This window comes from Stenella coeruleoalba (genome assembly GCF_951394435.1).
Source record: "Stenella coeruleoalba genome assembly, chromosome: 12".
Taxonomy (NCBI): Eukaryota; Metazoa; Chordata; class Mammalia; order Artiodactyla; family Delphinidae; genus Stenella; species Stenella coeruleoalba.
The window spans coordinates 76,621,306-76,647,980 of NC_137158.1; the positions used below are offsets into that span (position 1 = coordinate 76,621,306).

A 26,675-nucleotide genomic window follows, 5' to 3' on the forward strand; every position below is an offset into this window, starting at 1 on the left:
CCAAACCTTGCCCTTGTTTAGGCCCTGCCCTCCACAGCCAAGGCCTTCCACCCCCCTTATTTTACTTTCTTTTCTTTTCTTTTTTCTTTCTTTTTCTGCCACGCCATGCAGATTGGGGGATCTTGGTTCACGAGCCGGTGGTTGGGCGAAGCTCCCGTGGTGGGAGCTCTGAGTCCAAAGCACTGGACTAACAGAGAACCTCAGACCCCAGGGAATATTCATTGGAGTGAGGTCTCATGGAGGTCCTCATCTCAGCACCAAAACCCTGCTCTACCCAACAGCCTACAAACTCCAGTGTTGGAAGCCTCAGGGCAAACAACCACTAAAGACAGGAACACAATCCCACTCATAAAAAAAATTAAGAAATGAGACAGCAAAAAAATAGGAGCAAGGTAAAAACCTATAAATAAATGAAGAGCAAATAAATGAAGAGGAAATAGGCAATCCACCTGAAAAAGAAATCAGAGTAATGATAGTAAAGATGATCCAGAATCTCAGAAATAGAATGGAGGTGCACAGTTGAGAAAATAAATGTTTAACAAATATCTAGAAGAACTAAAGAACAAACAGAGATGAACAACCCAATAACTGAAATGAAAAATACACTAGAAGGTTATCAATAACAGAATAACTGAGGCAGAAGAACAATTAACTGAGCTGGAAGACAAAATGATGGAAACAACTGCCAAGGAGCAGAAAAAAGAAAAAAATTGAAAAGAATCGAAGACAATTTCAGAGACCCTCTGGGACAACACTAAATGCACCAACATTCGAATTATAGGGGTCCCAGAAGAAGAGAAAAAGAAAGGGTCTGAGAAAATATCTGAAGAGATTATAGATGAAAACTTCCGTAACATGGAAAAGGAAATAGTCACCCAAGTCCAGGAAGCACAGACAGTCCCACACAGAATAACCCTAGGAAAAACACATCAAGACACATATTAATCAAACTAACAAAAATTAAATTCAAAGAAAAAATATTAAAAGCAGCAAGGGAAAAAACAAAAAAATAACATGCAAAGGAATCCTCATAAGGTTATCAGCTGATTTTTCAGCAAAAACTCTGCAGGCCAGAAGGGAGTGGCAGAATACATAAAGTGATGAAAGAGGAAAATCTACAACCAAGAGTACTCTATCCAGCAAGGATTTCATTCAGATTTGATGGAGAAATCAAAAGCTTTTCAGACAAGCAAAAGCTAAGAGAATTCAGCACCACCAAACCAGCTTTACAACAAATGCTAAAGGAACTTCTCTAGGTGGGAAACACATGAGAAGAAAAAGACTCACAAAAACAAACCCAAAACAATTAAGAAAATGCTAATAGGAACACACATATCAATAATAACCGTGGGGCTTCCCTGGTGGCGCAGTGGTTGAGAGTCCGCCTGCCGATGCAGGGGACATGGGTTCGTGCCCCGGTCCGGGAAGATCCCACATGCTGCGGAGTGGCTGGGCCCGTGAGCCATGGCCGCTGAGCCTGCGTGTCCGGAGCCTGTGCTCCGCAACGGGAGAGGCCACAACGGTGAGAGGCCCATGTACCGCAATAAAAAAAATAATAATAATAATAACCTTGAATGTAAATGGATTAAATGCCCCAACCAAAAGACATAAAAACAAGATCTGAAAGGATACAAAAACAAGACCCATATATATGCTGTCTACAAGATACCCACGTCAGACGTAGGGACACATACAGACCAAAAGTGAAAGGATGGAAAAAAGATATTCCATGCAAATGGAAATCAAAAGCAAGCTGGAGTAGCAATACTCATATCAGATAAACTAGACTTTAAAATAAAAACTGTTACAAGAGATAAGGAGGGACACTACATAATGATCAAAGGATCAATCCAAGAAGATATAACAATTATAAACGTTTATGTACCCAACACAGGAGCACCTCAATACATAAGGCAAATGCTAACAACCATGAAATGAGAAATCGACAGTAACACAATAAGATTAGGCGACTTTAACACCCCACTTACACCAATGGACAGATCATCCAAACAGAAAATAAATAAGGAAACACAAGCTTTAAATGATACAATAGACCAGATAGATTTAATTGATATTTATAGAACAATCCACCCAAAAGTGGCAGAATACACTTTCTTCTCAAGTGCACATGGAACATTCTCCAGGACAGATCACATCTTGGGTCACAAATCAAGCCTCAGAAAATTTAAGAAAACTAAAATTGTACCAAGCATCTTTTCTGACCACAATGCTATGAGACTGGAAATCAATTATAGGAAAAAACTGTAAAAAACACAAATACATGGAGGCTAAACAGTGTGCTATTAAATAACTAAGAGATCACTGAAGAAATCAAAGATGAAATCAAAAAATACCTAGAGACAAATGACAATGAAAACATGATGACCCAAAACCTATAGGATGCAGAAAAGCAGTTCTAAGAGGGAAGTTTATAGGAATTCAATCTCACCTCAAGAAACAAGAAAAATCTCAAATAAACAATCTAACCCTACATTTAAAACAACTAGAGAAAGAAGAACAAAGAAAACCCAAAGTCAAGAGAAGGAAAGAAATCATAAAGATCAGAGCAGAAATAAATGAAATTGAAATGAGGAAAACAGTAGCAAAGGTCAATAAAACCAGAAGCTGGTCCTTTGAGAAGATAAACAAAATTGATAAACCCTTAGCCAGACTCATCAAGAAAAAAAGGGAGAGGATGAAAATCAACAAAATTAGAAATGAAAAAGGAGAAATCACAACCGACACTGCAGAAATACAAAGGATTATAAGAGACTACCACAAACAACTATATGCCAATAAAATGCACAACCATGAAGAAATGGACAAATTCTTGGAAAGGTACAATTTTCCAAGACTGAACAAGGAAGAATTAGAAAATATAAACAGACCTATCACAAGCAATGAAATTGAGAGCGCAATTACAAATCTTCAAATAAACAAAAGTCCAGGACCAAATGGCTTCACAGGCAAATTCTATCAAACATTCAGAGAAGAGCTAACACCGATCCTTTTCAAACTCTTCCAAAAAATTGCAGAGGGAGAAACACTCCCAAATTCATTCTACGAGGCCACCATCACCCTGATACCAAAACCAGAAAAATATATTGCAAAAAAGAAAATTATAGACCAATATCACTGATGAACATAGATGCAAAAATCCTGAACAAAATACTAGCAAACAGAATCCAACAGCACATTAAAAGGATCATACACCATGATCAAGTGGGATTTATCCCAGGGATTCAAGGATCCTTCAATATATGCAAATCAATCAATGTGATACACCACATTAACAAATTAAGGAATAAAAACCATATGATCATCTCAATAGATGCAGAAAAAGCATTTGACAAAATTCAATACCTATTTATGATAAAGACTCTCCAGAAAATGGGCATAGAGAGAACCTACCTCAACATAATAAAGGTCATATATGACAAACCCACAGCAAGCATCATTCTCAATGGTGAAAAACTGAAGGCATTTCTACTAAGATTAGAAACAAGACAAGGATGTCCACTCTCGCTACTCCTGTTCAACATAGTTTTGGAAGTCCTAGTCATGGCAATCAGAGAAGAAAAAGAAATAAATGGAATACAAATTGGAAAAAAAAGAAGTAAAACTGTCACTCTTTGCAGTGACATGATGACATGATACTATACATAGAAGATCCTAAAGATGCCACCAGAAAACTACTAGAGCTAATCAATGAATTTGGTAAAGTAGCAGGATACAAAATTAATGCACAGAAATCTCTGGCATTCATATACACCAACAACGAAAAATCAGAAAGAGAAATTAAGGAAACACTCTCATTTACTATTGCAACAAAAAGAATACAACACCTAGGAACAAACCTGCCTAAGGAGGCAAAAGACTTGTACTCAGAAAACTATAAAACACTAATGAAAGAAATCAGAGATGACATAAACAGATGGAGAAATATACCATGTTCTTCGATTGGAAGAATCAATATTGTGAAAATGACTATACTAACCAAAGCAATCTACAGATTCAGTGCAATCCCTATCAAACTACATATGGCATTCTTCACAGAATTAGAACAAAAAATTTTACAACTCGTATGGAAACACAAAAGACCCCAAATAGTCAAAGCAATCTTGAGAAAGAAAAACAGAGTTGGAGGAATCAGGCTCCCCAACTTCAAACTATACCACAAAACTACAGCAATCAAGACAGGATGGTACTGGCACAAAAACAGAAATATAGGTCAATGGTACAGGATAGAATGCCCAGAGATAAACCCACGCACATATGGGCACCTACTTTATGACAAAGGAGGCAAGAACATACAATGGAGAAAAGACAGCCTCTTCAATAAGTGGTTCTCCGAAAACTGGACAGCTACATGTAAAAGAATGAAAATAGGACACTACCTAACACCACACACAAAAATAAACTCCAAAAGGATTAAAGACTTAAACGTAAGGCCAGACACTACAAAACTCTTAGAGGAAAACATAGGAAAAACACTCTTTGACATAAACCACAGCAAGGTCTTTTTTGACCCATCTCCTAGAGAAATGGAAATAAAAATAAACAAATGGGACATAATTAAACTTAAAAGCTTTTGCACAGCAAAGAAAACCACAAACAAGACAAAAAGACAACCCTCAGAATGGGAGAAAATATTTGGAAATGAAACAACAGACAAAGGATTAACCTCCAAAATACACAAATAGCTCATGGAGCTATCATATAAAACAAAAAATCCAGTTAAAAAATGGGCAGAAGACCTAAATAGACATTTCCCCAAAGAAGACATACAGATGGCCAAGAGGCACATGAGAATATGCTCAACATCACTAATCATTAGAGAAATGCAAATCCAAACTACAATGAGGTATCACCTCACACCAGTCAGAATGGCCATTATCAAATAATCTAGAAACAATAAATGCTGGAAAGGGTGTGGTGGAAAGGGAAACCTCCTGCACTGTTGGTGGGAATGTAAATTGATACAGCCACTATAGAAAACAGTACAGAGTTTCCTTAAAAAACTAAAAATAGAACTACCATACGACACAGCAATCCCACTACTGGGCATATACCCTGAGAAAACCATAATTCAAAAAGAGTCATGTACTGCAATGTTCACTGCAGCACTATTGACAATAGCCAAGACATGGAACCAACCTAAATGTCCATCAACAGATGAATGGATAAAGAAGATGTGGCACATATATACAATGGAATATTACTCAGCCATAAATTGAGTTATCTGTAGTGAGGTGGATGGACCTAGAAGTAAGTCAGAAAGAGAAAAACAAATACCATATGCTAACGCATATATATGGAATCTAAAAAAAGAAAAATGGTACTGATGAACCTAGTTGCACAGCAGGAATAGAGAGGGAGACATAGAGAATGGACTTGAGGACATGGGGTGGGAGGGGTAAGCTGGGGCGAAGTGAGAGTAGCATCGACATATATACACTACCGAATGTAAAATAGTTAGCTAGTGGGAAGCAGCAGCATAGCACAGGGAGATCAGCTCGGTGCTTTGTGTCCACTTAGAGGGGTGAGATAGGGAGGGTGAGAGGGAGGCTGAAGACGGAGGGGATATGGGAACATATATATGCATATGGCTGATTCACTTTGTTGTACAACAGACACTAACACAGTATCGTGAAGGAATTATACTCCAGTAAAGATCTATTTAAAAACAACAACAACAACAAACACAGTATGGTACTGGCATAATGATAGACATATAGATCAATGGAATGGAACTTAGCTTCCAGAAATAAACTCATGCATTTACAGTCAATTAAGAAAGAAAATGACATGATGTCTGGGATTCACTGTAAAATCTTTACAAAGGAAAGAAATAATGCAGGCAAGTATGTCAAAATCTTGATCATTATTAAATCTGATGATCAGTATAGAAGGATTCTCTACGTACAAGTTATCTGAAAACTCATAAATTCAAATTTATAAAAACAGGTGAGGGCTTCCCTGGTGGCGCAATGGTTGAGAGTCTGCCTGCCGATGCAGGGGACACGGGTTCATGCCCCCGCCTGGGAAGATCCCACATGTCGTGGAGCGGCTGGGCCCGTGAGCCATGGCTGCTGCGCCTGTGCGTCCGGAGCCTGTGCTCCGCAACGGGAGAGGCCACAACAGTGAGAGGCCCGTGTACCACACACACACAAAAAAAACCAGAAAACAAACAAACAAACAAAAAAAACAGGTGAAAAAAACCTCACAGTTAGAAAAACTCTATAAATCACATAATCAGAGAAATTTGTTACCAAATGCAGCATTTTTCCATAGTGAATCCTCAATTCTCAGGACCCACAAATTTCTTTGGTGTACACAATGAAATTGTGTAGCGGCACCTGTCAGCCACCTGGACCAGTTACCTGACAGTCTTTCAGCGCGTTCTGAACTGAAGCCTGATCTCCAATTCGCTCTTGTTGCTTTAGTCTCTTTTCCTGGGTTTCAAACCAAGTTTTCAGACATTGTACGTTATTTTCATATTCTGACCAAGATTCCAATAAGCCTTCCAACAGCTGGATCTGAACAAACATAATGAAATGAAATTTGCAATTTTATTTTAGAATCAAATTACTGGCAGGTCACTATTTCCTCCAGATTAAGAATTCTTAAAAGACAGTCCATTGTATACATGATTAAAAATGAATGTTAAAAAGTATAAATCAATGACCATTACTGGTAAACAAGTAAAGAACTTAAGTCAACTTGAGGCAAAGGAAAAAGATATTAAGAGGCATCTTTAATAAACGAAAACAATATGAAATATTCAAAGAGCAGTGGGTACATAGACAAAATAATGAACAGGGCTGAAGAACTGTTAGAACCTTCAGAGGCCGGTCTCTTCGGAAGCAGTTGTGTGCCCAGTGTAGCCATACTATTCGTGGGATGAGTTTTCTTTACAGAGTGTACCTGTTCTTGGCGTTTTCATGAAACATGGACAGCAGAGAGCACTTGGCTCACCTTCTCAGTGACGAGACCCTGCAGGATTTGCCAGCTTTTATTCATTGCTCCAAGTTGCTCAGCAAAATCAGTCTTATCGCTGCGTTTACTTTCCACGTCCTGACTACTGATTTGTAGCACAGACTGGTTCACAAAATCGACAGTCAGCTGTTTACAGTTAATGTCGATCTTAAAACCCTAACAAGGGAAAGGCGAAAATAAGAAAACAAGCTTATATGTATAAATGTCTTATATTTTACCAGGAGTTGGAAAGCCTTAAGTAACCTTAAGATTAATATTATCACTTGTGTGATTGAGTCCAAATGGCACAATCGGTATGTATTAATATAACCCATTATCTTCAGAAGTTGAATATATATAATATATGAATATACTGAATATATATTGAATTCATACACTTTGAATGTATAAATATATTGAATTTGAGTTTGTAAAGATGTGAATTTATAGATATATTGAATATACTTTTTTTAGGTAGGAAAGTAGAACTGGGCAAATTGTATAATCTCACTATAAAATGTTTACAAATTATAGTATTTATTTTTATGATTTCTTAAAATGACACAAAATCTTATTCAAAATTATTCCTAATACTGGACAACTTTCCTATGCCTATAACTAGGGAAGCAGTTTTCTTACTATAGTAGACCTATCCGGTCACTATATATGAAACATATACTTTCAGACCTGATTTCCATAACTTGAGTTTTTGAGTTTCTTCAAATAAAACAGTCCTAAAGTATGTAAAGCTAAAAACAAACAAACAAAAATGTTTAATTACCTTATATTTCTGAAGGTATTCATGAATTGCCTTGTAACCGATGGAGTTTTTAATACTCTCTTCATCCATTTGAATAACATTTTCCATGAGAGAAATCCAGGCCATGACTTCAGAAATGGCACGGCGAGAAGGCAGCTTATCCATCTGCAGCTGCCCATGTCAGATAGAAGAAGTCGCAAGTGTTAAAATTCAAACTCGATTCCTGTTAACCTAAAACTCTATTAATTCCTACTAAAGTACCAACAGAGGTAACACTTCTTAATGACATTTTTGGATCTTAACCTTGTTAGAAGCTTGAAATTACACATCAGGCAAACACTGAACATTAATGGTCCTCTTACGTTCACTTGACATTGAATACTATAAACATTGCATAAACACTACCTAATTAATCAAAACACCAGCAGGACGAAAATATTATTCTTATTTTATAGCTAGTTTTATGAGTATAAAAAAACATAACTACAAAACATTCAACAGATGTATTTTATTAATTATCTTGTAAAATCTCTGTCTATTATGACTCAGGAATGTTACCACAACACTACAAACTATCATTTTCTAGATTTTTGGCGCTCTCATATTTATTCCAAAGAGCATAGCCAATTTCCTCAGTCTTTCACTAAAACATACTTAGAATCCTGAATCTTCCTTAACATATCATACATTTATGCAAATGCTTGTAATGACTGAGAGGAACAAAAGCAATCATTTAAAATATTTATGGACTGCTATGTGGGCAGAAAGAGATACAAGTTAATGTGAGATGTTTCCTGCCCTCTAGAAATGTACAGCTGCTGATTAGAAGGGATAAGACATTTATATGAAACACATCTTTACACCTTGTACACAGTGATGAATGCCCAAGAGAGATAAAGATAAAATATCTGGGAGTTCAGGGGAGAGAAGCATAATTTCCAGATAAGAGAGCTACTTCTCTTCCCCTACTTGTTGAATGTCAGCTCTATTGTAGGTAAGGTTATAGGTCTTTTACATATATTATTATTATTATTATTAAATCTTCATAACTACCCACTTTATGAGACAGGTATAGTTACCCATATTTTATTTATGAGAAAACAAAGAATTTAAACAGACAAGGACAGACAAGGATTCTAAAACACACACACACACATGATAAGCTCTTGGAAGACAGGGGATTTACAGATAGGGCATTTGTAGAACCGTTCACTTTTTTTTTTTTTTAATTAGAGTATAGTTGATTTACAATGTTGTGTTACTTTCTGTTGAACAGCAAAGTGACTCAGTTGTACATATACATATATCCACTCTTTTTTAGATTCTTTTCCCATATAGGTCATTACAGAGTACTGAGTAGAATTTCCTGTGCTATACAGTAGGTCCTTATTAGTTATCTATTTTATATATAATAGTGTTAATATGCAATACAATGGAAGACATAAAAGATGAGATGTCCAAGACAAAGCTGATTTAAGTTTGTGAGCAAAAGCAGATCAATGTACTTTTCCATCTAATACTGCTTACACCAATTACGACCAATTAAACCGATGATTATTTCTGTACCTGGTGGAGCTTTTCCTGTACGGTTGGAATATTTGTCAGCAGATCAGTCCACTGGCCATCAATGTGTGACAGCTCAGAACGCAGGGCAGCTGTGTCCACTTTCTTTAGTCTAAGAAGCTGATTTCCAGTGCTCAGAACAGACGATTTCAAGGTAGATTTGGCATCCACCTCTTTGGAAAACTCCTAAAAGAAGCAGCAATGTTCAAATCAGGATTGAGTAGCCAGACCCTTCATTTAAGAAAAAAGACTACTTTATTACATAAACAAATTTTCTTTACATCTTGAAGGGGAGTGGTGATATTAAACACTCTGGAGGAAAACAAAAGCAACGCATCCTTGCCCCAAATGAAGGCCAACATTACTTAAACACTACTTTAAAGAGGCAATGTTGAACCCTACTATTCTGCATAATTATTGAACACACAGAGTGAACACTGACAAATTCTCTATAGCTTGATTTCCTAAGTACATCCATTGACAACTGATGCCCTTTTCACCTGTAAGTCAGGCCTGAAAACAATAAAACTGAATCAAAGGCTTTAGATTCTTGAGCTTACCAGAAAAGCGTTCAGATGATCACGGACCATTTCCAGTTCTTGAGGAACTGTCACAGATTGTTGAGTCCAAAATTCTAGCCTGTCTTTTGCAGACTGTAACCAGTGGGTGAGATCTGCAGATTCACTTTGATATCTGTAAGGACAGTAATAAGCGTATTAAGTAAACATCCAATTCTGACTTTGTGCTAACCCATGTTAGTCACCAATGCTAATTTTAAAAGGAGACACAGGGCTTCCCTGGTGGCGCAGTGGTTGAGAGTCCGCCTGCCGATGCAGGGGACACGGGTTCGTGCCCCGGTCCGGGAAGATCCCACATGCCGCAGAGCGGCCGGGCCCGTGAGCCATGGCCGCTGAGCCTGCGCATCCGGAGCCTGCGCTCCGCAACGGGAGAGGCCACAGCAGTGAGAGGCCCGCATACCGCAAAAAAAAAAAAGGAGACACAACAGATTTGGGAGAATAATGCCCTGGGTTGACACTCTCAAATTCCCTTCTCTTAATATTCATACCTTAAGCAAGTCAGTCTCTCTGAGTTTCAGCTTTCCCATCTCTAAGTTGCAAATAAAAATATCTTTCTCCTACTCCTTCACATTGAGGCTATTTAGAAAATATTTCATGATTGGGCTTCCCAGGTGGCACAGTGGTTAAGAATCTGCTTGTCAATGCAGGGGACACGGGTTCGAGCCCTAGTCTGGGAAGATCCCACGTGCTGCGGAGCAACTAAGCTTGTGTGCCACAACTACTGAGCCTGTGCTCTAGAGCCTGCGAGCCACAACTACTGAGCTCACGTGCCACAATTACTGAAGCCTGTGCACCCTAGAGCCCATGTTCTGCAACAAGGGAAGCCACCGCAGTGAGAAGCCTGCACACCACAATGAAGAGTAGTCCCCGCTCACCACAATTAGAGAAAGCCCGCGCACAGCAACAAAGACCCAACGCAGCCAAAAATAAACAAACAAAATAAATAAATAAATATTTTAAACAAGAAAATTACTACATGATTGTTATTCAAAGTTCTTAGAAATAAAGGTGGCATAAAAATAAGGATTTCACTATGTAAAATCAACCCCCCACCTCTCTTGAATACCTCCCATTGCCCTCAAGAAAACCTTTACCTTCTCAAAACAAACTTTCTCTTCTTTCTCTCCTTCTAGATATACTTGACCACCCATGTACAGTCAGTAGGCAGGGGAGACACCAGCTCAAAGGTAAGAGGTATTGCATAATGCCTGCCCCCCGCCACATTTTTAAGTACATGTTTATACAATTATACAAGAATCCAACTGGAAGGTTTGTGCTTGTCTTTATTTTCCAAACTCTGTGATAAGTTCCTAGAGGGACCACATCTTCGTGAACTCAGGTACCCAACAGCCTTATAAAATACCCTGCAGCACTAATGTAAAAATCTGCAAAAGAGTCACTGTATTACCTGGTCCAGTGTTTCAATATTGTTTCCAATCTGTGAAGTTCCTTAGACACTTTGTTGGTGTCATTTAACCAGTGTTCTCCAAGTTGATTTAGCTGGCTTTCTAGATCTGAGCAGCTAACAGATATCAGAAGTCGTTTCCCATCATCTAGTACCTGATATAATTTGGGCTGGTATTCATTAAGGCTGGATTTCAAATGCTAAAATGATTGAAAACACTGGGTCAAAAGTTGAGATAATGCAATTTTTCTCCCCTAAAGATGGTAAGTTCTCCATAATGTTCCCATTACCTTTTAGTCAAATTTCAACTATTGGCACCCAAGTTTCATTAGAAGCTTCGAGACTTTTCATCTATATCTAAGAATATAACTTTAGGTGCACTTAAAACAGTCAAAGTATAATTATTTCAAGAATAGTGGGACGCCAACACAAAGTACAAAATACTGCTTGGTGGAGGCTAAGTTTTCAAAAGGGGCTTTCATTAAAAAAAAAAAAAGACCTTTCTATGTTATATTACGAAACAAATACTTAAAGTACTTAATAAAATATTTGATTGCAAGTTTGTTTAGATGCTGTTAAAACCATGGGAAAGCTTCCAAAGGAACTGTGGCAACTTTTTACACCAAGTTGTCATTTAGATGCTGACCTGGTAGAGTGTTATCCGGTCGATAAGCCTGTCTTCGCTCTCCTCCACCAAACCCACAGTCGGGATGCTGGTCTCCACCACCTCCAGCTGCCTGCTAAGCTCCCGCTGGTTCTCATCCAGATGGGACCATGTCTAGAAACACAGCATCAGTGTGTGAGCTAAACATCCTCATTAAGGAAGAGTAGTCCTCTTCGTGTGCAAATATGCATCTGACAGTCTCTTTAAAGACATGTCGGAGATGCCTGCGTTAGGGGTTTGCTTTGGGAAGCGAAAGATAGCTTTGAAGCAAGTCATCAGATGGTGACCTTGAAAAGCACTGTGAACGGGCTTTCACTTTTGCAACTAACTAGCTGTATGACCAGCGCAAGTTACTACGCTTCTCTGACCTCCCTCATTTTCAACATTAAAAAAAATGGAGGTAATAATATCTTGTCCATTGTGAGGATTATATAGAATAACGTATGCAGCACACCTGGAACACAGCAGGCAGCTGAAATTCACAGTCTCATCCTTTACCACAGTGATGATGAACGAATGACTTAAGTGAAAGGGACGGGTGTGTTTACTTTCCAAAGTAAGTGAACTAAGTACATTACATTTGCAAATTTAAAAAACCCACACAGACATTTAAGAAATATGAATATACAGTATAGACATTCTACTAAGGAGAAATACCAAATCACTTATTCTAAGATTATAATTTTTAGGGAATTCCCTGGTGGACCAGTGGTTAGGACTCTGTGCTTCCACTGCAGGGGGCACGGGTTCAATCCCTGGTCGGGGAACTAAGATCCCACAGCTGCACAGCACGGCCAAAAAAAATAAAAGAAAATTATGATTTTTATTCTATTTAAAATCAGAAAATCTTTTTTTAATCATGTGAAGTCTTTTTCAATAATGTATAGCAAAAGTCAGCAGTCTTTCAGTCCGACTATCGAGACCCCAACTATCGTCATGCCCAGTCTGAAACTGGTATTCATCTAGCTGAACTCACAGTAAGGCACAGCCTTTACCTAAATGTGGATAAGAAACACCAGGGGCACAGGCAACACATGATGCTGAGTCTGAGACACCTCCGAGGTCACAGAAGGCAAATCGCAGGAACGAAGGTGTCTTGCCTGAAGGGTCTGCGGTGCAGTAGGGAGTGTGCTGTAGGGGAGGGGCGGCATCAGGGGCTCACCTCGAGAATGTACTCCAACTCCACACCCCTCTTGTGAGCCCCTTTGAGCACAGCCGAAGCCTGCTCCATCAGGTCTGTGTGGAACTGAGTTTCCCGTAGGACCGCAAAGCTGATAACCTTCCTGAAGAGTGTTTCAGTCAAGATCATATGAGACTCCAGGCCCTGAAAGTACTCCTGCAATTTTTCAGATAGAAGGAGGTCAGCAACTCATTCATTTACTACCTTACAATAAAAATTGCTTCAAACCTGGAAGCTGATGGAACTTGGCTAATATATGCGTGATAGTGGTCCTCCCCTGCTGGCCTCCACTTACCCAGGCACTCACCGCTTCCTGCAGAGATGGGGGTGGGGTGGGGTGGGATGGGGGTCCAGCCTCCTAACTGGCCTCTCCTGGCCCCCCACTCAAAGCACCTACACTGTGCTGTGCTGCAGGTACTCTGCCCCCAAAACAGAGCCCTTCAGAGGCGAGCAGCTGCTGAAACACTCGTCCGCCCTCTCCACTCCTCCTGGTACCATCTGGGTGGACACTTGCTTCCTCCACCACAGACACTGGCCTCCTTTGTCCCTGGGACACATGAGAGGCCGCTCCCCACCTTCAGCCTCTGCCTGCCCTCTACGTCCTGCAATGTCCTCACTTGACACATTCACAATTTTTCTTCCTCCAGGGCTGGGCTTGAGCTCTACTCTTTTGTACTTAATACTCATGGCCAAGCACAGCTGGACACACACCAACTGGCATTCATATTTTTAAATTTCCCTCAGAACAAACCTACACACAGCAGAACTGCAGGCCTTGCACAACCCTACAAATGTGTTTTAAAATCTTACTTTCTATACATAAAAATCCCCAGAAGATGGGGAGAAGGTTATCCCATTTCCTGTTCCCAGCACCACGGATGAAACTAAAGGACCAGGAATCGTTAACACCAGCTAACACTGAGTGTGTACTACGTGCCAGGTGCCCTATGAACACCTCGGCAACTAACTCGTTGAATCCTCCTAACAACCCCTTAAGATAGGTAGTTTTATTTCCCACTTTACAGACTCTGCGCTACTCAGTCTAATGCAACATGCCCAAGGTCACACAGAGCTCTCCCTCAGAAAATGGTCTGGTCAGGAGAAGCTAGAACCATTATCTTCAACTGACAATTATTATATCATAGAATCTTAAAGCTGGAAGAGAACTTGGAAGTCATTTAGCCCAATGTTCACAGAAAGCTGATATTCCTATTACAACCCCGTCTCCCCCTGACAGCCCTGGATGGACTTCTCATGGCCAGGAGGGGGTCTGTTCAATGGCAGCCGGCTCCTTTTAGAGTTCTTCATCTACTGAGCTTTATTTCTCTGTTATTTATACTCATTGATCCCAGTTTCCCCTCTGGAATAACTCAGGATGATATTTTATTGCTGTGGTCAAAGATTTGAGAAAAACCAGCTGTGAACTTTAAAGCAATGTTTTCAAAGCCAAATGATAAGGCTTTAATAAATCACAAAGTTTTGGACAAAAACCTCTGGGAAAAGTAGCAACAAGCACAATTCTCCACGCCGCCCCCCACCCCCCCCCAAATCTACCTTCATAAGCCACCAAAGAGCTACGTAATGGTAGAATGATAATCATCTGTAATCTTAGGGAATTTTTAAAGTTTCCTCATAAGAAATTTCCACTATCTGGGAGGTTGAGTCTCTGAACTGGCAAAAATGTTATTTTTGTAATATTACTAATAATGCAATTTGTGTGTGTGTGTGTGTGTGTGTGCATTAAACAGGCATTCCTTCACTAAGGAGCAGTGTCTAACCTGAACTTGGTTACGGTACACACTGATGGAACACTCTCAGGCTTCCCAAGTTTGGTTATATAGTAAAAGCACTTGCCGTCCCCAGGAAGAAACTCCTGAGGCCCACGGTAACCCGAGGCGCATGTACTTAAGGACCAGAAGAGCAAAGTGATGCATGTACCAGACATAAAGCCAGTCCAGAGCTGAGTGGGCAGCTCTGCATTCCCAGAGCAGAGTGGGGAGTTCTCGGCCAGGACAAGGGAGAGCAGAGAGAACACCTAGGACTAGATGAACACATGGGCGTGAGGGATGCAAAGGAAAAGGGCAGAGTGAAGAATGAAGCTGGGCTCCTTTGAAGAGAGTCCCTGGGTTTCCTGTCCACTGCAGTTTACGAAGGAGAAAGCATGGCTGACTGATCATTAAAATTACTGGTATGGTTGGTATTCTTTGTTCACTTACAGAATTATAGGAATATATACTCTCTAATTTTTCTGTGCTATTGAGTGCCAGTGGGCTTGAATATACATTTGTGGACCATTTTAAAGAGTAACTTATATGAGTAGAAACTCATAAACGATTGATAATGTTAGGTTTTACTAAATATATGTCAGTGAGTGAGAATGTGCTTTCAAAACTACATTTTCTTTCTCTCTGTTTTTTTTTTTTACCTTATGTTTGTCAAGTAGTTGTTGGATGTCTTCTTTGGAAAACACGATAATTTTCTGGTCTCCTGCCATCTTCTCGCGTCCGGTCTCCAGCAGGTCAGCCAGATCTTGCAGGGCCCTTTCATACTGACCCTTCAGTGCAAGATTCTGGTTCAGACCGCCCCGCCGGGAGCCAGTGGTCATCATCAGCTCATCGTACATGTCCTAAGAAACAGACAGATACTCACGCTCAATTCAAACCTACCTCTTCATGAGGTACGTTTAACACCTGTGCTCACAGGATGTCAATAGTTTCCGTGGGGTTAAAACGCTGAAAAATTGTTCTTGTGGCTGAGGGAAATGTCATAGAAAATGTAGTTTCAAGTTTTATCATGCTCTCAAATTTTCTAATTTTAGAGTAACTGAATAGAGCATCCTCAACATTTGGTCTGCTAAGTAATAATCAGATTTGGGACTATTCCTTAAATAAAGAGCTACAGAAACAGAGGAGTTTAATGTGAGCAGAAAGCCTTTAAAACTTAAAAAGGCAATGTTTTTGCCAAATGTGGTGGGGTAAATAAATAACTATTTAAGCAGGAAAGACATTTTAGCGGACGATGATACACCAAATACAAAATTTATTTGAGCCATATGGACCTGATTAACGTATCATATTAAGGTTTAGCAGGCCAAAATGCCTCAATCTGGAAAAGTTCAACTTTAATGCCTATTTACAGCTATGACGCTTGACTCTTACACCTGACATTTAAGTACTGTCGGAAAACTGTCTAAAAAGGACAGAGTCGGGGCCATGGGCTCATCACATGATGAAATGTTAGATAATGGAATGAGATAGTTGAAATAAAAATGTTCTTTTTAAAATAAGAGGTATTTTATTTTCTCAAAAGTAAGAACTTGTGACCCTGTATTGGACTCATACTATTAATCCCTCAATGGTTCTGCAATAAGGCGTGTGTGCAGAGAAAACCTGACACACGCACATATTTTTTCTTAATATAACTTAACTGTGTTGCCTTTCAGATGCTACACTTTGCTGGTTTACTATCCCAGTATCTTCCTACCAACCTGAGATCAGATTCTTGCCTAAGTGCCAGATTTAGAAAAACACTAATCCAGAGTGTTAATTCTCTACTCCTGAAAGATGCCAGGGAGTCTGTTTAGATTTCAGCTACCTTTAATTTTTTGTTGTTGTTCTGGAATTAAAACAATGTCTCTTTTCCATTCAAACATGTATGAAATATAAACTATAATTTTGAACTTGAGAAAATACACTTTCTAAAAGTATTAGCTTAAGTATTTTTTCCTTAAAATTTTTTTGGGTGTAGTACAATACAGGGTAGATAGCCTTTTTTTAACTTTTCTAGGTAGGATTGCCAGTTATTAGATTTTCTACAGTAGAAAATAATATGCCACAACTAAACTATGCTATAATGCTTAGCCATCGGAATAATAATAATGTCAGAAAAATCTTCAAAGCATGAGAATACAAGAAAATAGAAGAGCTAAAAAATTGGACACAAGGGTCCTCCAACAAATCCACACAGACCGCCCTGCAGTGAATCTCAAAATATGTCGATTTATTTTATTGTACTAAATACGATAGAAGTTTCAGAAAATGTTCTAAGAGTTACTTGGAAGAAAAACTGGGCCTAAATGACATGAATTTTATAGAGAAAGCCTGAAAAAATAGACAAAATAATGTTTTCTTGCCTTCCAGTTAGGATGTACCATTGAAGCTGAATGCCAATGGAAGAAAACGGTACCTGGAGTTTGGAGAGTTCTTGCACCCAAGGCTGCTCAATCTGCAGCCTGTCACCACGCCTCTTCAACTCAGTGATTCCCGCATCCAATTCCTTTAGCCCATCTTCAGCCTGCTGTATTGCCTATATAAAGTTTATGACATTTTATTAAAACTCCCATAAGCAATTTGCCATGCAAAGTATGATTATCGTGCCTCCTTATTTGCTCCTCTCTTCTCCACCTAAAACATTTGCCATGCAACATAAAAATGATGGTCCCCTATTAAACAGAAAAGTGAAGAAGGCCCTTTATTATACTGCAGATCAGATATTTTAAAGGTAAGGAGGTTGGGGCTTCCCTGGTGGTGCAGTGGTTGAGAATCTGCCTGCTAATGCAGGGGACACGGGTTCGAGCCCTGGTCTCAGAAGATCCCACATGCCGTGGAGCTACTAAGCCTGTGAGCCACAACTACTGAGCCTGCGCGTCTGGAGCCTGTGCTCCACAACGGGAGAGGCCGCGATAGTGAGAGGCCCGCGCACCGCGATGAAGAGTGGCCCCCGCTCGCCACAACTAGAGAACGCCCTCGCACAGAAACGAAGACCCAACACAGCAAAAATTAATTAATTAATTAATAAACTCCTACCCCCAACATCTTCTAAAAAAATAAATTAAAAAAAAAAAGGTAAGGAGGTTGGAAGGGCTTAGCATGGAGGGTTGGGAGAACAATGGCTTCCTTGAACAAATAAGGGAAATGGTGAATAGCATCCTGAAGAAGAAGCATGATTTTAGGACGTCTTTAGAAAAAGGTATTTGCCTAGATGTTCTAGGGGATCATGTTCTGGTTTTCTGAAATGCAGTTTTGAGCATCTTTGAAGCGGGATGCAGCGAGGAAAGAGGAAACTATGCTACAGCATGGTCAGAGAGAGCTTACTCCATTGTGAAATGGGAGGGCAAGCGATCAGGTATGAAAGTGACAGCTAGCGCTGAGCCTTGTCTTCCCAGGGTGAGGTCTACAGCAGCAGGACAAGGCATCAACCTGGCCTTCAAGGAGCTTCCAGTCTGCTTAGGAAGCCTGAGTAAACAGCAGAAAAGGAAACAAGGCTGAATACAGCTATGTACTAAGCTTGCTGCAGCTCATCCCTGTTAGAGGACTTCGGAGAAGGGAGACACCAGTGAATCCTGGAGCAGTCGAGGAAGGCCTTTGGAAGAAAAGCAACCTCAGCTGCCCTGATGAAAAGAATATGGACTCCACATGGCAGATGAAACACACGTGTCTTATTTTCTCTTTCCTGAGTCCCCACTAAAACCACTGCCAATATTTTGTTTGCTTGTTTTCTGGGGTGTTTTTCCTTCATAAATCTACAAGGGCAAAGAAATAGGAAAGAGGGTAATACCAACAAAATTTTGCAAGCTGAAAATCAGAAGGATACACGGGAATTGACTTAGGAAAGCTGAGAAAGCTGGATCCTAAGCTAGCAGGGCTTCTTTATCACCTAATTAAAGCAACAGGAATCTCTGGAACCCTGGGCAACATGGGGCGGGTGCTAACTAAGGAGGGTTGGTGGAAAGCTGCTTAAAGAGCGCCTCGATTCCCAGATCCCCTTCCTCATTCCACACTGGCTCTTCCCTTCCTTGGCGAAAGGCTGAAAGTTCATTTTCTGGAGAAGGTAAAACAGATGTCTCTGGACTGAGGGGCACCAGGCACAGTTGTGGGCTCGAGTCCTTGACTGAAAACAAGGGGATAAAGTGACAACACCCACTGAATGCTGAATGTGGATCCCCTACGTCTCCTAGAGTGCTGAAGCCTTGTTTCTACTCTCCAGACAGAAGGGGGTGGGCGGGAGAATATGAAAAGACCAACAGAAAAGACCTAAAAAATCTGACACAAGGATTCTCCAATAGCCCACACAGATCATCCTTCCATAAACCTCAAAACTGTCAAGCCCCAGCCATTCATGAAGTTCCCATTCAGTCTCTCATCCTAAATGCGAAGAGACAACAAAGCATTTCCATATAGCTGAGAAAAGCCTCTAACATGAAAGACGGAGACCAAAATAGGCCAACAAATTAAAAGCAACCTGGAGGGGAATAGATTATACAGGAAAAACCAACAAATAAAAACTCCCCCCAAGTCCCCCCAAAACCCTTTCAACCCCCAAATCACTAATATACCAGAGAGATTATAAAAGACAATGCATGTATTTGAAAAAGAACAGGATACTACCCAAAAGTGGATACTACTTCCCAGTCTCTGAGAAGATTAAATGCATGAGAGCAGATATGCAGAAGTCAACAGAAGAGTTTAGAGTTGAAACTGAGGAAGTTTTCAGAAAGCAGAGCAAAAAGACAAAGAGAGACATGTCCCTCGATAAGGAAGTTAGAGGATTGGACCAGAACATCCAGCATCTGCCTAAAAGGAATTTCAGAAAGGGAGACAGATAAAATAGAGGGATGAAAACTATTTAAATAACTCTTAGAAAATGTTCCAGAATAGAAAGATGAGAGCTGCCAGATCAAAAGAGCCCACTGAGCCCCCAGCCCGCTGGATGAAACAGACCATCCCCAAGGCGTGTCGCTGTGAAATTTCAGAACACTGAGGCCTTCGGGAATTAGAACAATTTTCAATTCCTCAAGCCAACACTGGAAGCTAGAAAACAATGGAGCAAAAGCCTCCAAACTCTGTGAAGAACTGACCAAGGATTGTATAAAGAGCCTGGCTATGAGCAGTATGTGAGCATATGACTGGAACATTTCCAGACATGCAAAACATTGAAAACTATATGTAGCACGCATCCTTTCTTAGTAAGGATGTGCACTAAGGAAACAAGGAAGCAATACAGTAAAGAGAAAGACCTGAAGCTCAGGAAAGAGAAGACCCAGCAGAAGGGAGAAGTGAAAGAAATTCTCAGAACGGTAGTAAAGGGAGATTGAAGAAGACAGCTGTGCAACAGGCTTATGGGGCAACAGGTCTGTTCTAGGTCAGAATGACACGACTCCAAAGATGAATATATCCCCATGCTTCTGCTACTGTTACCTCTTTAACCCAAGGAGGGTAGGGATGGGATTAGCACTTTTTGAGTTGCTTTCCATTTATTCAGCGAAATCAGGAGTAATTTATTTTTATCTCTGGAATTTACATTGGTTGTATTGGTCAATAATCAGTAAAAGTGTTACTTGTGATCATACGTATCCTAAATTTCACATTAGAAATTCAAGGCAAAGCACTCTTATGGCTGCTCAAATTCTGTTTGGGATTGGGTACATTATAAGCCAAAAATAAAAAATAAAAATAAAAAGGGGTCCTTTCAAGTAGAAGTTATGACGCAGAAGAATGATTTTCAATTTGGGAAGAATGAGGGACCTCTGTTAAAAAACAGATGAAATTAGGGTGCAAAAAGATACATATTCAAATATAATTTTGCAAACTGTTTTAGATGGTCAGAGAGGGAGAGAGATCTAGATATCTCAACCTATAGGGAAGTATTTGAGGTGGTCTGTATTTCAGGTGATTCCCTATGGCCTCTACCCACAGAACCATTAGAGGTCTACTGAAACTAGGGTATGCAATTCTATTAAAGCACACATTTTCATCATTACTTAGTTTACGAAATGGGATGTTCTGTGTAACATCCTTCCCATTGCCTCCCTCCTCCTGAGCTGTCATGTCAAGCACCAGATGCAGGAGTTGGCACTGACACTTATCCTCACCCCCAAACATCCCTAGTGACTTTCCACTGCCAGTGGTCTCCAAGCTACTCACCCAAAAGTACCCAAAAGTGTTTAAGATGATCGATGAGAATGAAACACTGTGTCTTTCCTTTATATACAACCACATGCATTTTTAATTTTCACTTGTGTGTATGCTTTATAACACAGTACCTGCTTGTAATTTATAAATAAGTAAATACACATGTATTTGTGGTGTGTGCTTATTGTTTTAACCAATGAAGTGCGCAAGCAGTAAAGTTGACCACTCGTTTGTAGAACAAAGTCCAAATTCTCTGACATGCAACAGGCTCTATAAGTTGCTTCAAATTTCCTCTTTGAACCCTACTTCCCCTCAATCACCTTTGTTCATTGTTCAGTTCAGCCGAACAGGATTACTTGCTTTTCTCCCGAAGTGCCCTGAATGGTCTAACATTTATGCCTTTGTTCTTGCTGTTCTCTTTACTAGAACACCTTTCTTCCCAGTCTCTGTGTGTCCAAACTTCTAAGTCCAGTTCGAATTTCCCTTTACAAAATTTTCCCTAATCCTACCACCGCTGAAGGTAATCTCCCAGCTTCTAAACATCCATAGTGCTTCATGTGTAACGCTACCAGGACGGTCTGACTCCCTGTCGAGTGTCATTGAGGTTCATGTCTAATCTCATGGTTAGGTGGCAAACACCTTCAGGTCAGCATCTGTCACTAACACCTTTTCCTCTCTCACATTTCCTGGTTACACACAGAAGTAAGTGACAGAGTCAATGTAATCTGTAAACCTGGTACTTAAAAACAAAATAGATGACAAACAAAAATGCTACAGTAAGCCATTAATATTCCAAAGAATATGTGGAATTTCATAGTAAATCAGATCTACTCATCGCACTTGCTCTTATGGAAAAAGGCGGCTGTAAATACCTCTATTTGCTCTGCCACAGGCTGTTCAAACACATTTGCCAGTTTCTGCAGAATGATGTATTTGTGGTCAGCCAGTGATGCAAACAGCACCTTCAGATCATTCTGAGGAGGAAAGCAACAGGAAGGCTTAACATGTGTAACAGGAAATTCAAAATGGCTGTAAATATAACACACATTCTTAGAAATAATATACAGGGGTAGGAATTTAATTGTTTCCAGAAGAAACAATATTATCTTATGGGAAAGTAAAAGGAACTGGTAACAATTTATACAAGTGCTAAAAAATTTACACCAAGTGCTAGAATTTGTTATACAAAGCATTTCCAACACAACACAGATGGAGACGAAGTACACAAATAAAAAGCAATATTGGTCACCCAAATGTTCTTGTTATTTCTGTAATAAAGGAGCACATTTAAACATTGCAGCAGAAATATTACACTAAGGACTTCTAGCTAGTAAAACAACCTGGAGGTGGTGTTGTGTTTGGGGGAAAAATATTATTCTTAAGAATAATTATGATCCTTTTTTTCCTCTCTCCTCTCCTTCCCTCTCTCCCTCACTTCCTTCTTTCTCTTATTTTCAAAGAATTTGCACAAGCTTATAAAAAGCCATCCAGAAGTTTAGAAGATAAACATTATTCACAGTGACCAAAGGCATATGAAAAGACAACACAAAAAAATCTTAGCTAAGCCTACTCCTAAACGTTACTCATTTAAATGTCCAAATATACTTATATTGAGTTAACTCTGTACAGAAAGGAGATAACTCTCAGACTTTTTGATACTCAATTCTAAAAGGAATAATCAACTAGAACAAAGCTTGAATTTTAACATTTTTAATTTTTCTCCGGAAATATCAACAAGTAAGCTCTATTTCTTATTAGTTAGAAACCGCTGTGATGGGCTGGTTGCTCATCATAGGCTCAAGTCTGACTTATCACATTCTCTTCAGCGGGAGCTGATCACACGTGTGTATGGTACCAAGATGCAAAAATTCTGACTGTCTCATGAGTAGAAGGATAATCACACCAAAGAAGAAAAGAAGTCTTTAAGGATACATGGTAGCATTATAACACAAAATACGAGGCTGAAGCAAAAGAGTAGGTGTATTATGCAGTTTAAAAAGAAAAGAAGAAATAGAACTGAACGTGAGATTTAGAGAAAAGCATACGGTCCTAAGAGGCAGCAGCTGCCACTAACCAAAACCCAAACCAATCTGCAAGCCTAGCTGCAGACTAGACGAGAAATTATAAGAACAGCACTGGAAAAACGATGCCAGAAACAAGGGTTCTGCTTATGAGTTATGATAATGCTTGTGTCATCAGCTGTGCTCAGGGTAAGGCCACGTGGGCCATTAGAACCATGATACATTTATCTGTTTATATGCATAAGAAAAGAGGTTCCCATTCATTTGAACAGATTCAAAAGAAGTAAAGTCCTTATTACCTACATGTATTTAGAAAAACATTAGTTCCGTTAAACTAAATGAGTAGATAAGTATAAAGGTGGGTTAGAAATGAAGAGGGTATATGTATTTCCTGTATATCATCTTTACATGTTTAATAGCACATTTTCTAGATTAATCATATTCTACTCCAGGTAATAGAGAACAGAGTTCACATTTCTAGAAGCTGCGCTAATGACTAGACGAGACTAGCCAAGAAGAAAGTAAAGCAGAGAATATGACTGATTTAAAAATTACTAAATAAAGGACTTTAAGAGGGGCTTATAACCATATGGACGTTGGTATTTTCTTAAGAATGAAAATCCAAAGGCTTTAACCATTTCTTAATACCACACTTGTGATACAGCAGGGTATTTAAGGTATCTATATACTACACACATAACAGACATCACAATTTTTTTCTTACAGTTACTGGAATTACTTGTAGGGCATAAAGAGGTGGGCTTCTAGCTGTCTGAGAAACAGGAAGCTTCAAGTTTTAAAATCATTTGTGTTGCCCTGCTCATTCAGTAAGAAATTCTTTCATTTTTTACTTTTTAAATAAAATATTCAACTATAAAAATGTCTAGGAAATTTATTTGGGTTTAAGTCTATGAATAAAAGTTTTAAAAATACAGAATAGGTGATAATTAACTTGTGATTCCATGTAGATAACATACTTCTACATAACATCTACCCATTTTCCAGATTGTCTGTTGGGTATAGGATAACGTTAACATCTGGCAAAAGCTAATACTCAAAAGTTAACTGGGAGCTTCCCTGGTGGCACAGTGGTTGAGAGTCCGCCTGCCGATGCAGGGGACGCGGGTTCGTGCCCAGGTCCAGGAAGATCCCACATGCCACGGAGTGGCTGGGCCCGTGAGCCGTGGCCACTGAGCCTGCGCGTCCGGAGCCTGTGCTCCGCAACGGGAGAGGCCACAACAGTGAGAGGCCCGCGTACCGCAAAAAAAAAAAAAAAAAAAAGTTAACTGTAAAATGAAGGCTACCATTCCAATAAGCGCTGAGCACTGAGAGTATACCAGGTGCTCAGTGCAAAGTAAAATGGTTTGTGACTTGACTTTTAATTATCTAACACTGGAACTCCTTCTCTCAATTAAATTGGAGCACAGACATTTTGAAATGTCAGTTTTTGTTTGTGAGCTGGCCACCAGCAAGTAGAAGCTTGCTGAGAGAAAAATAGAGAAGATGATTGAAAGAGAATTTCAAGATTACTTGTTCTTCTCTTGATCCTCTACCCAGAATAAGTTCCAGAGTATTCGTGCTTCGTTCAGTTTTTACTCTGACTGGCTATGATTACCAATAACAACTGAAAAGTACCAGAGACACTAGCATAGAGAACGCAATTTGAGAAAGGGAAACATGGCTCCTGGTGATACACCCATTTGCACTTTTAACCCACCTCATTCATGGCCAATTGACTAGAATGCTATTAAAACTCAGTGTGTTATTTTATGCAAGAGGAATTTTAGAGGAATGAAACAAGTTTCCATAAGTTGCACAACAGTTTAGCTGATTTGAGACATACTATGTACAGATGTACATGCAATCAGATCTTGCATTCAAGACAAAATACCCAAATAATCAACCCCAGGTTTTCTAACTGAAAGGGAAATGCTCTTTCCTCTCTGTGTACTACACAGCATAACAGATACAAATGCAAATATCCAATGCAGGTCATTCTTCTAAGCCACAGACTTGCGACTATTCACCTGAGTATTTTAATTCTACCTGATATCCTTGCCCAGCCAGTGGTACTGCTAACGACCCAGTCTTGCCCCTTGGTCCATGGCACTGCTCCCACCTGTCTTTTCTGTCAGCCAATGCCCCCCAGATGCTCACGTCAGAGTCCCTGGAGTTCCTCAGCAGTGCCCCTTTCTCTTGTTGCCCAGATCCAAACAGACGCTCCCCTATTGATTCTGCCTTCCAAATATATCTTGAATAAGTCTACTTTTCTCCAACTCCCCCGCCATCATCCTAACAATATAAAATATACAAACATTCTTTGAGTCGAATCCTGGCTCCAGTTCTTGATGGTTAAATAACCTTGGAGAAATAATTTAACTTTTCCACTGGTTTTAGATCCTATATCTATTATCATAAATACTACTATTAATTGCAGCAACAGTAACAAAACGTGCTGAGTGCTTACTATGTTTCAGACACTGTTTAAAGTATTTTACACATTTTAACTCATTTTTTCCTCACAAAGCCCTAAAAGGTAGTTACCTTGGGCATGGTTTAATAGTTGAGGATACTTAGGTCAGAGAAGCAGCTAAGGTTATACAGCAGTAGGTGATAAAAATCATCATATTATTATTATTATGTCAACAATACATGTGAAGATTTCTTGTGAGTAGAGAAATGATACACAAATGTTAGTGATAATTTTAGTTTATAGTTTTAAGAATGTAAACTACTGGAAGGCAATGATAATTTGTCCCTCTAGATGAATATCTAGAAAATTCCACATTTCCTGGCGAGTGCTATGTTTGACACTTTACAGTATTTTTTTGGAAATCAAAATTTTACATCAACCCCTTGGCCCTAATTACATGTATTACATGAATCTATTTTATAAAACTTCTGTGTTCGCTACAAATAAAATTCAATTAGAATGTAAGCATTCCCAAAGGATGCTTTTTATTACTTCCTGCATGTTTCTTTGGTCTTATGTTTTAAACTCCAGTTTTATCAACTGGAAATTATCATTATAATATGCCATATATATGAGCTTCACTGGTTGAATTTAAAGTTCTATTCAGCCCTAAGTTTGGTTGGCTGATTTTCTCAACCTTCCACTTCTAGGAGCATCAAACTTTGTTTTCTATTCCTTGAGTTCAACCCCCTTGTTTTTCTGTAATGTTCTTGCCCTTTGTACCTTTGAAAAAAAACGTAGGTCTATATCTATATAAAAGGTAGGTCTATATCTATATACCTGGATAGGTATATAGGTAGGTCTATATCATACCTCGGTAAGATCCTGTTTATTGTTGAAGGTAGCTGGAAAATGGTGAAACATCTTTTGATAATGTCTTACCTGGAAATTTAGTATTTGCTGAAGTCTTTCCTTCATCTGATGACATCGTTGATTTACTACTGAGTCTAGCAAAGACAATCTGCCCAGAAGACAACCCAAAGTGTCTTCGATAACATCTCGGTTATCACCATTCTCTGGAAAGGCTTGGGAAAACAAGTTCTTGTTCTTATCCATTTCTTCAGACATTTCCTTAATATCTTTGGCAAGAGTCTGGGGTTGATAAGAAAGTGCATTTCAGTGTTTAGATCCATGAATTTACAT

General features: G+C 39.4%; 1 protein-coding gene across 19 annotated transcripts in view; it reads right to left on the reverse strand.

Annotated features, from left to right (window-relative positions):
- The window catches only part of SYNE1 (spectrin repeat containing nuclear envelope protein 1), a 465,530-nt gene that overhangs the window by 105,248 nt on the left and 333,607 nt on the right, over positions 1-26,675 (reverse strand). For all 19 annotated transcript variants that reach the window (XM_079939340.1, XM_079939347.1, XM_079939346.1 and 16 more), the window contains 12 exons: positions 26,415-26,624; positions 21,911-22,012; positions 17,314-17,433; positions 15,554-15,754; positions 13,111-13,284; positions 11,931-12,062; positions 11,288-11,484; positions 9,862-9,994; positions 9,305-9,487; positions 7,760-7,909; positions 6,979-7,155; positions 6,384-6,539 (listed from right to left, as the gene is read on the reverse strand). In XM_079939340.1, the coding sequence (XP_079795466.1) occupies positions 6,384-6,539; positions 6,979-7,155; positions 7,760-7,909; positions 9,305-9,487; positions 9,862-9,994; positions 11,288-11,484; positions 11,931-12,062; positions 13,111-13,284; positions 15,554-15,754; positions 17,314-17,433; positions 21,911-22,012; positions 26,415-26,624 (1,935 nt within the window). The remainder of the gene's footprint in view (positions 1-6,383; positions 6,540-6,978; positions 7,156-7,759; positions 7,910-9,304; positions 9,488-9,861; positions 9,995-11,287; positions 11,485-11,930; positions 12,063-13,110; positions 13,285-15,553; positions 15,755-17,313; positions 17,434-21,910; positions 22,013-26,414; positions 26,625-26,675) is intronic.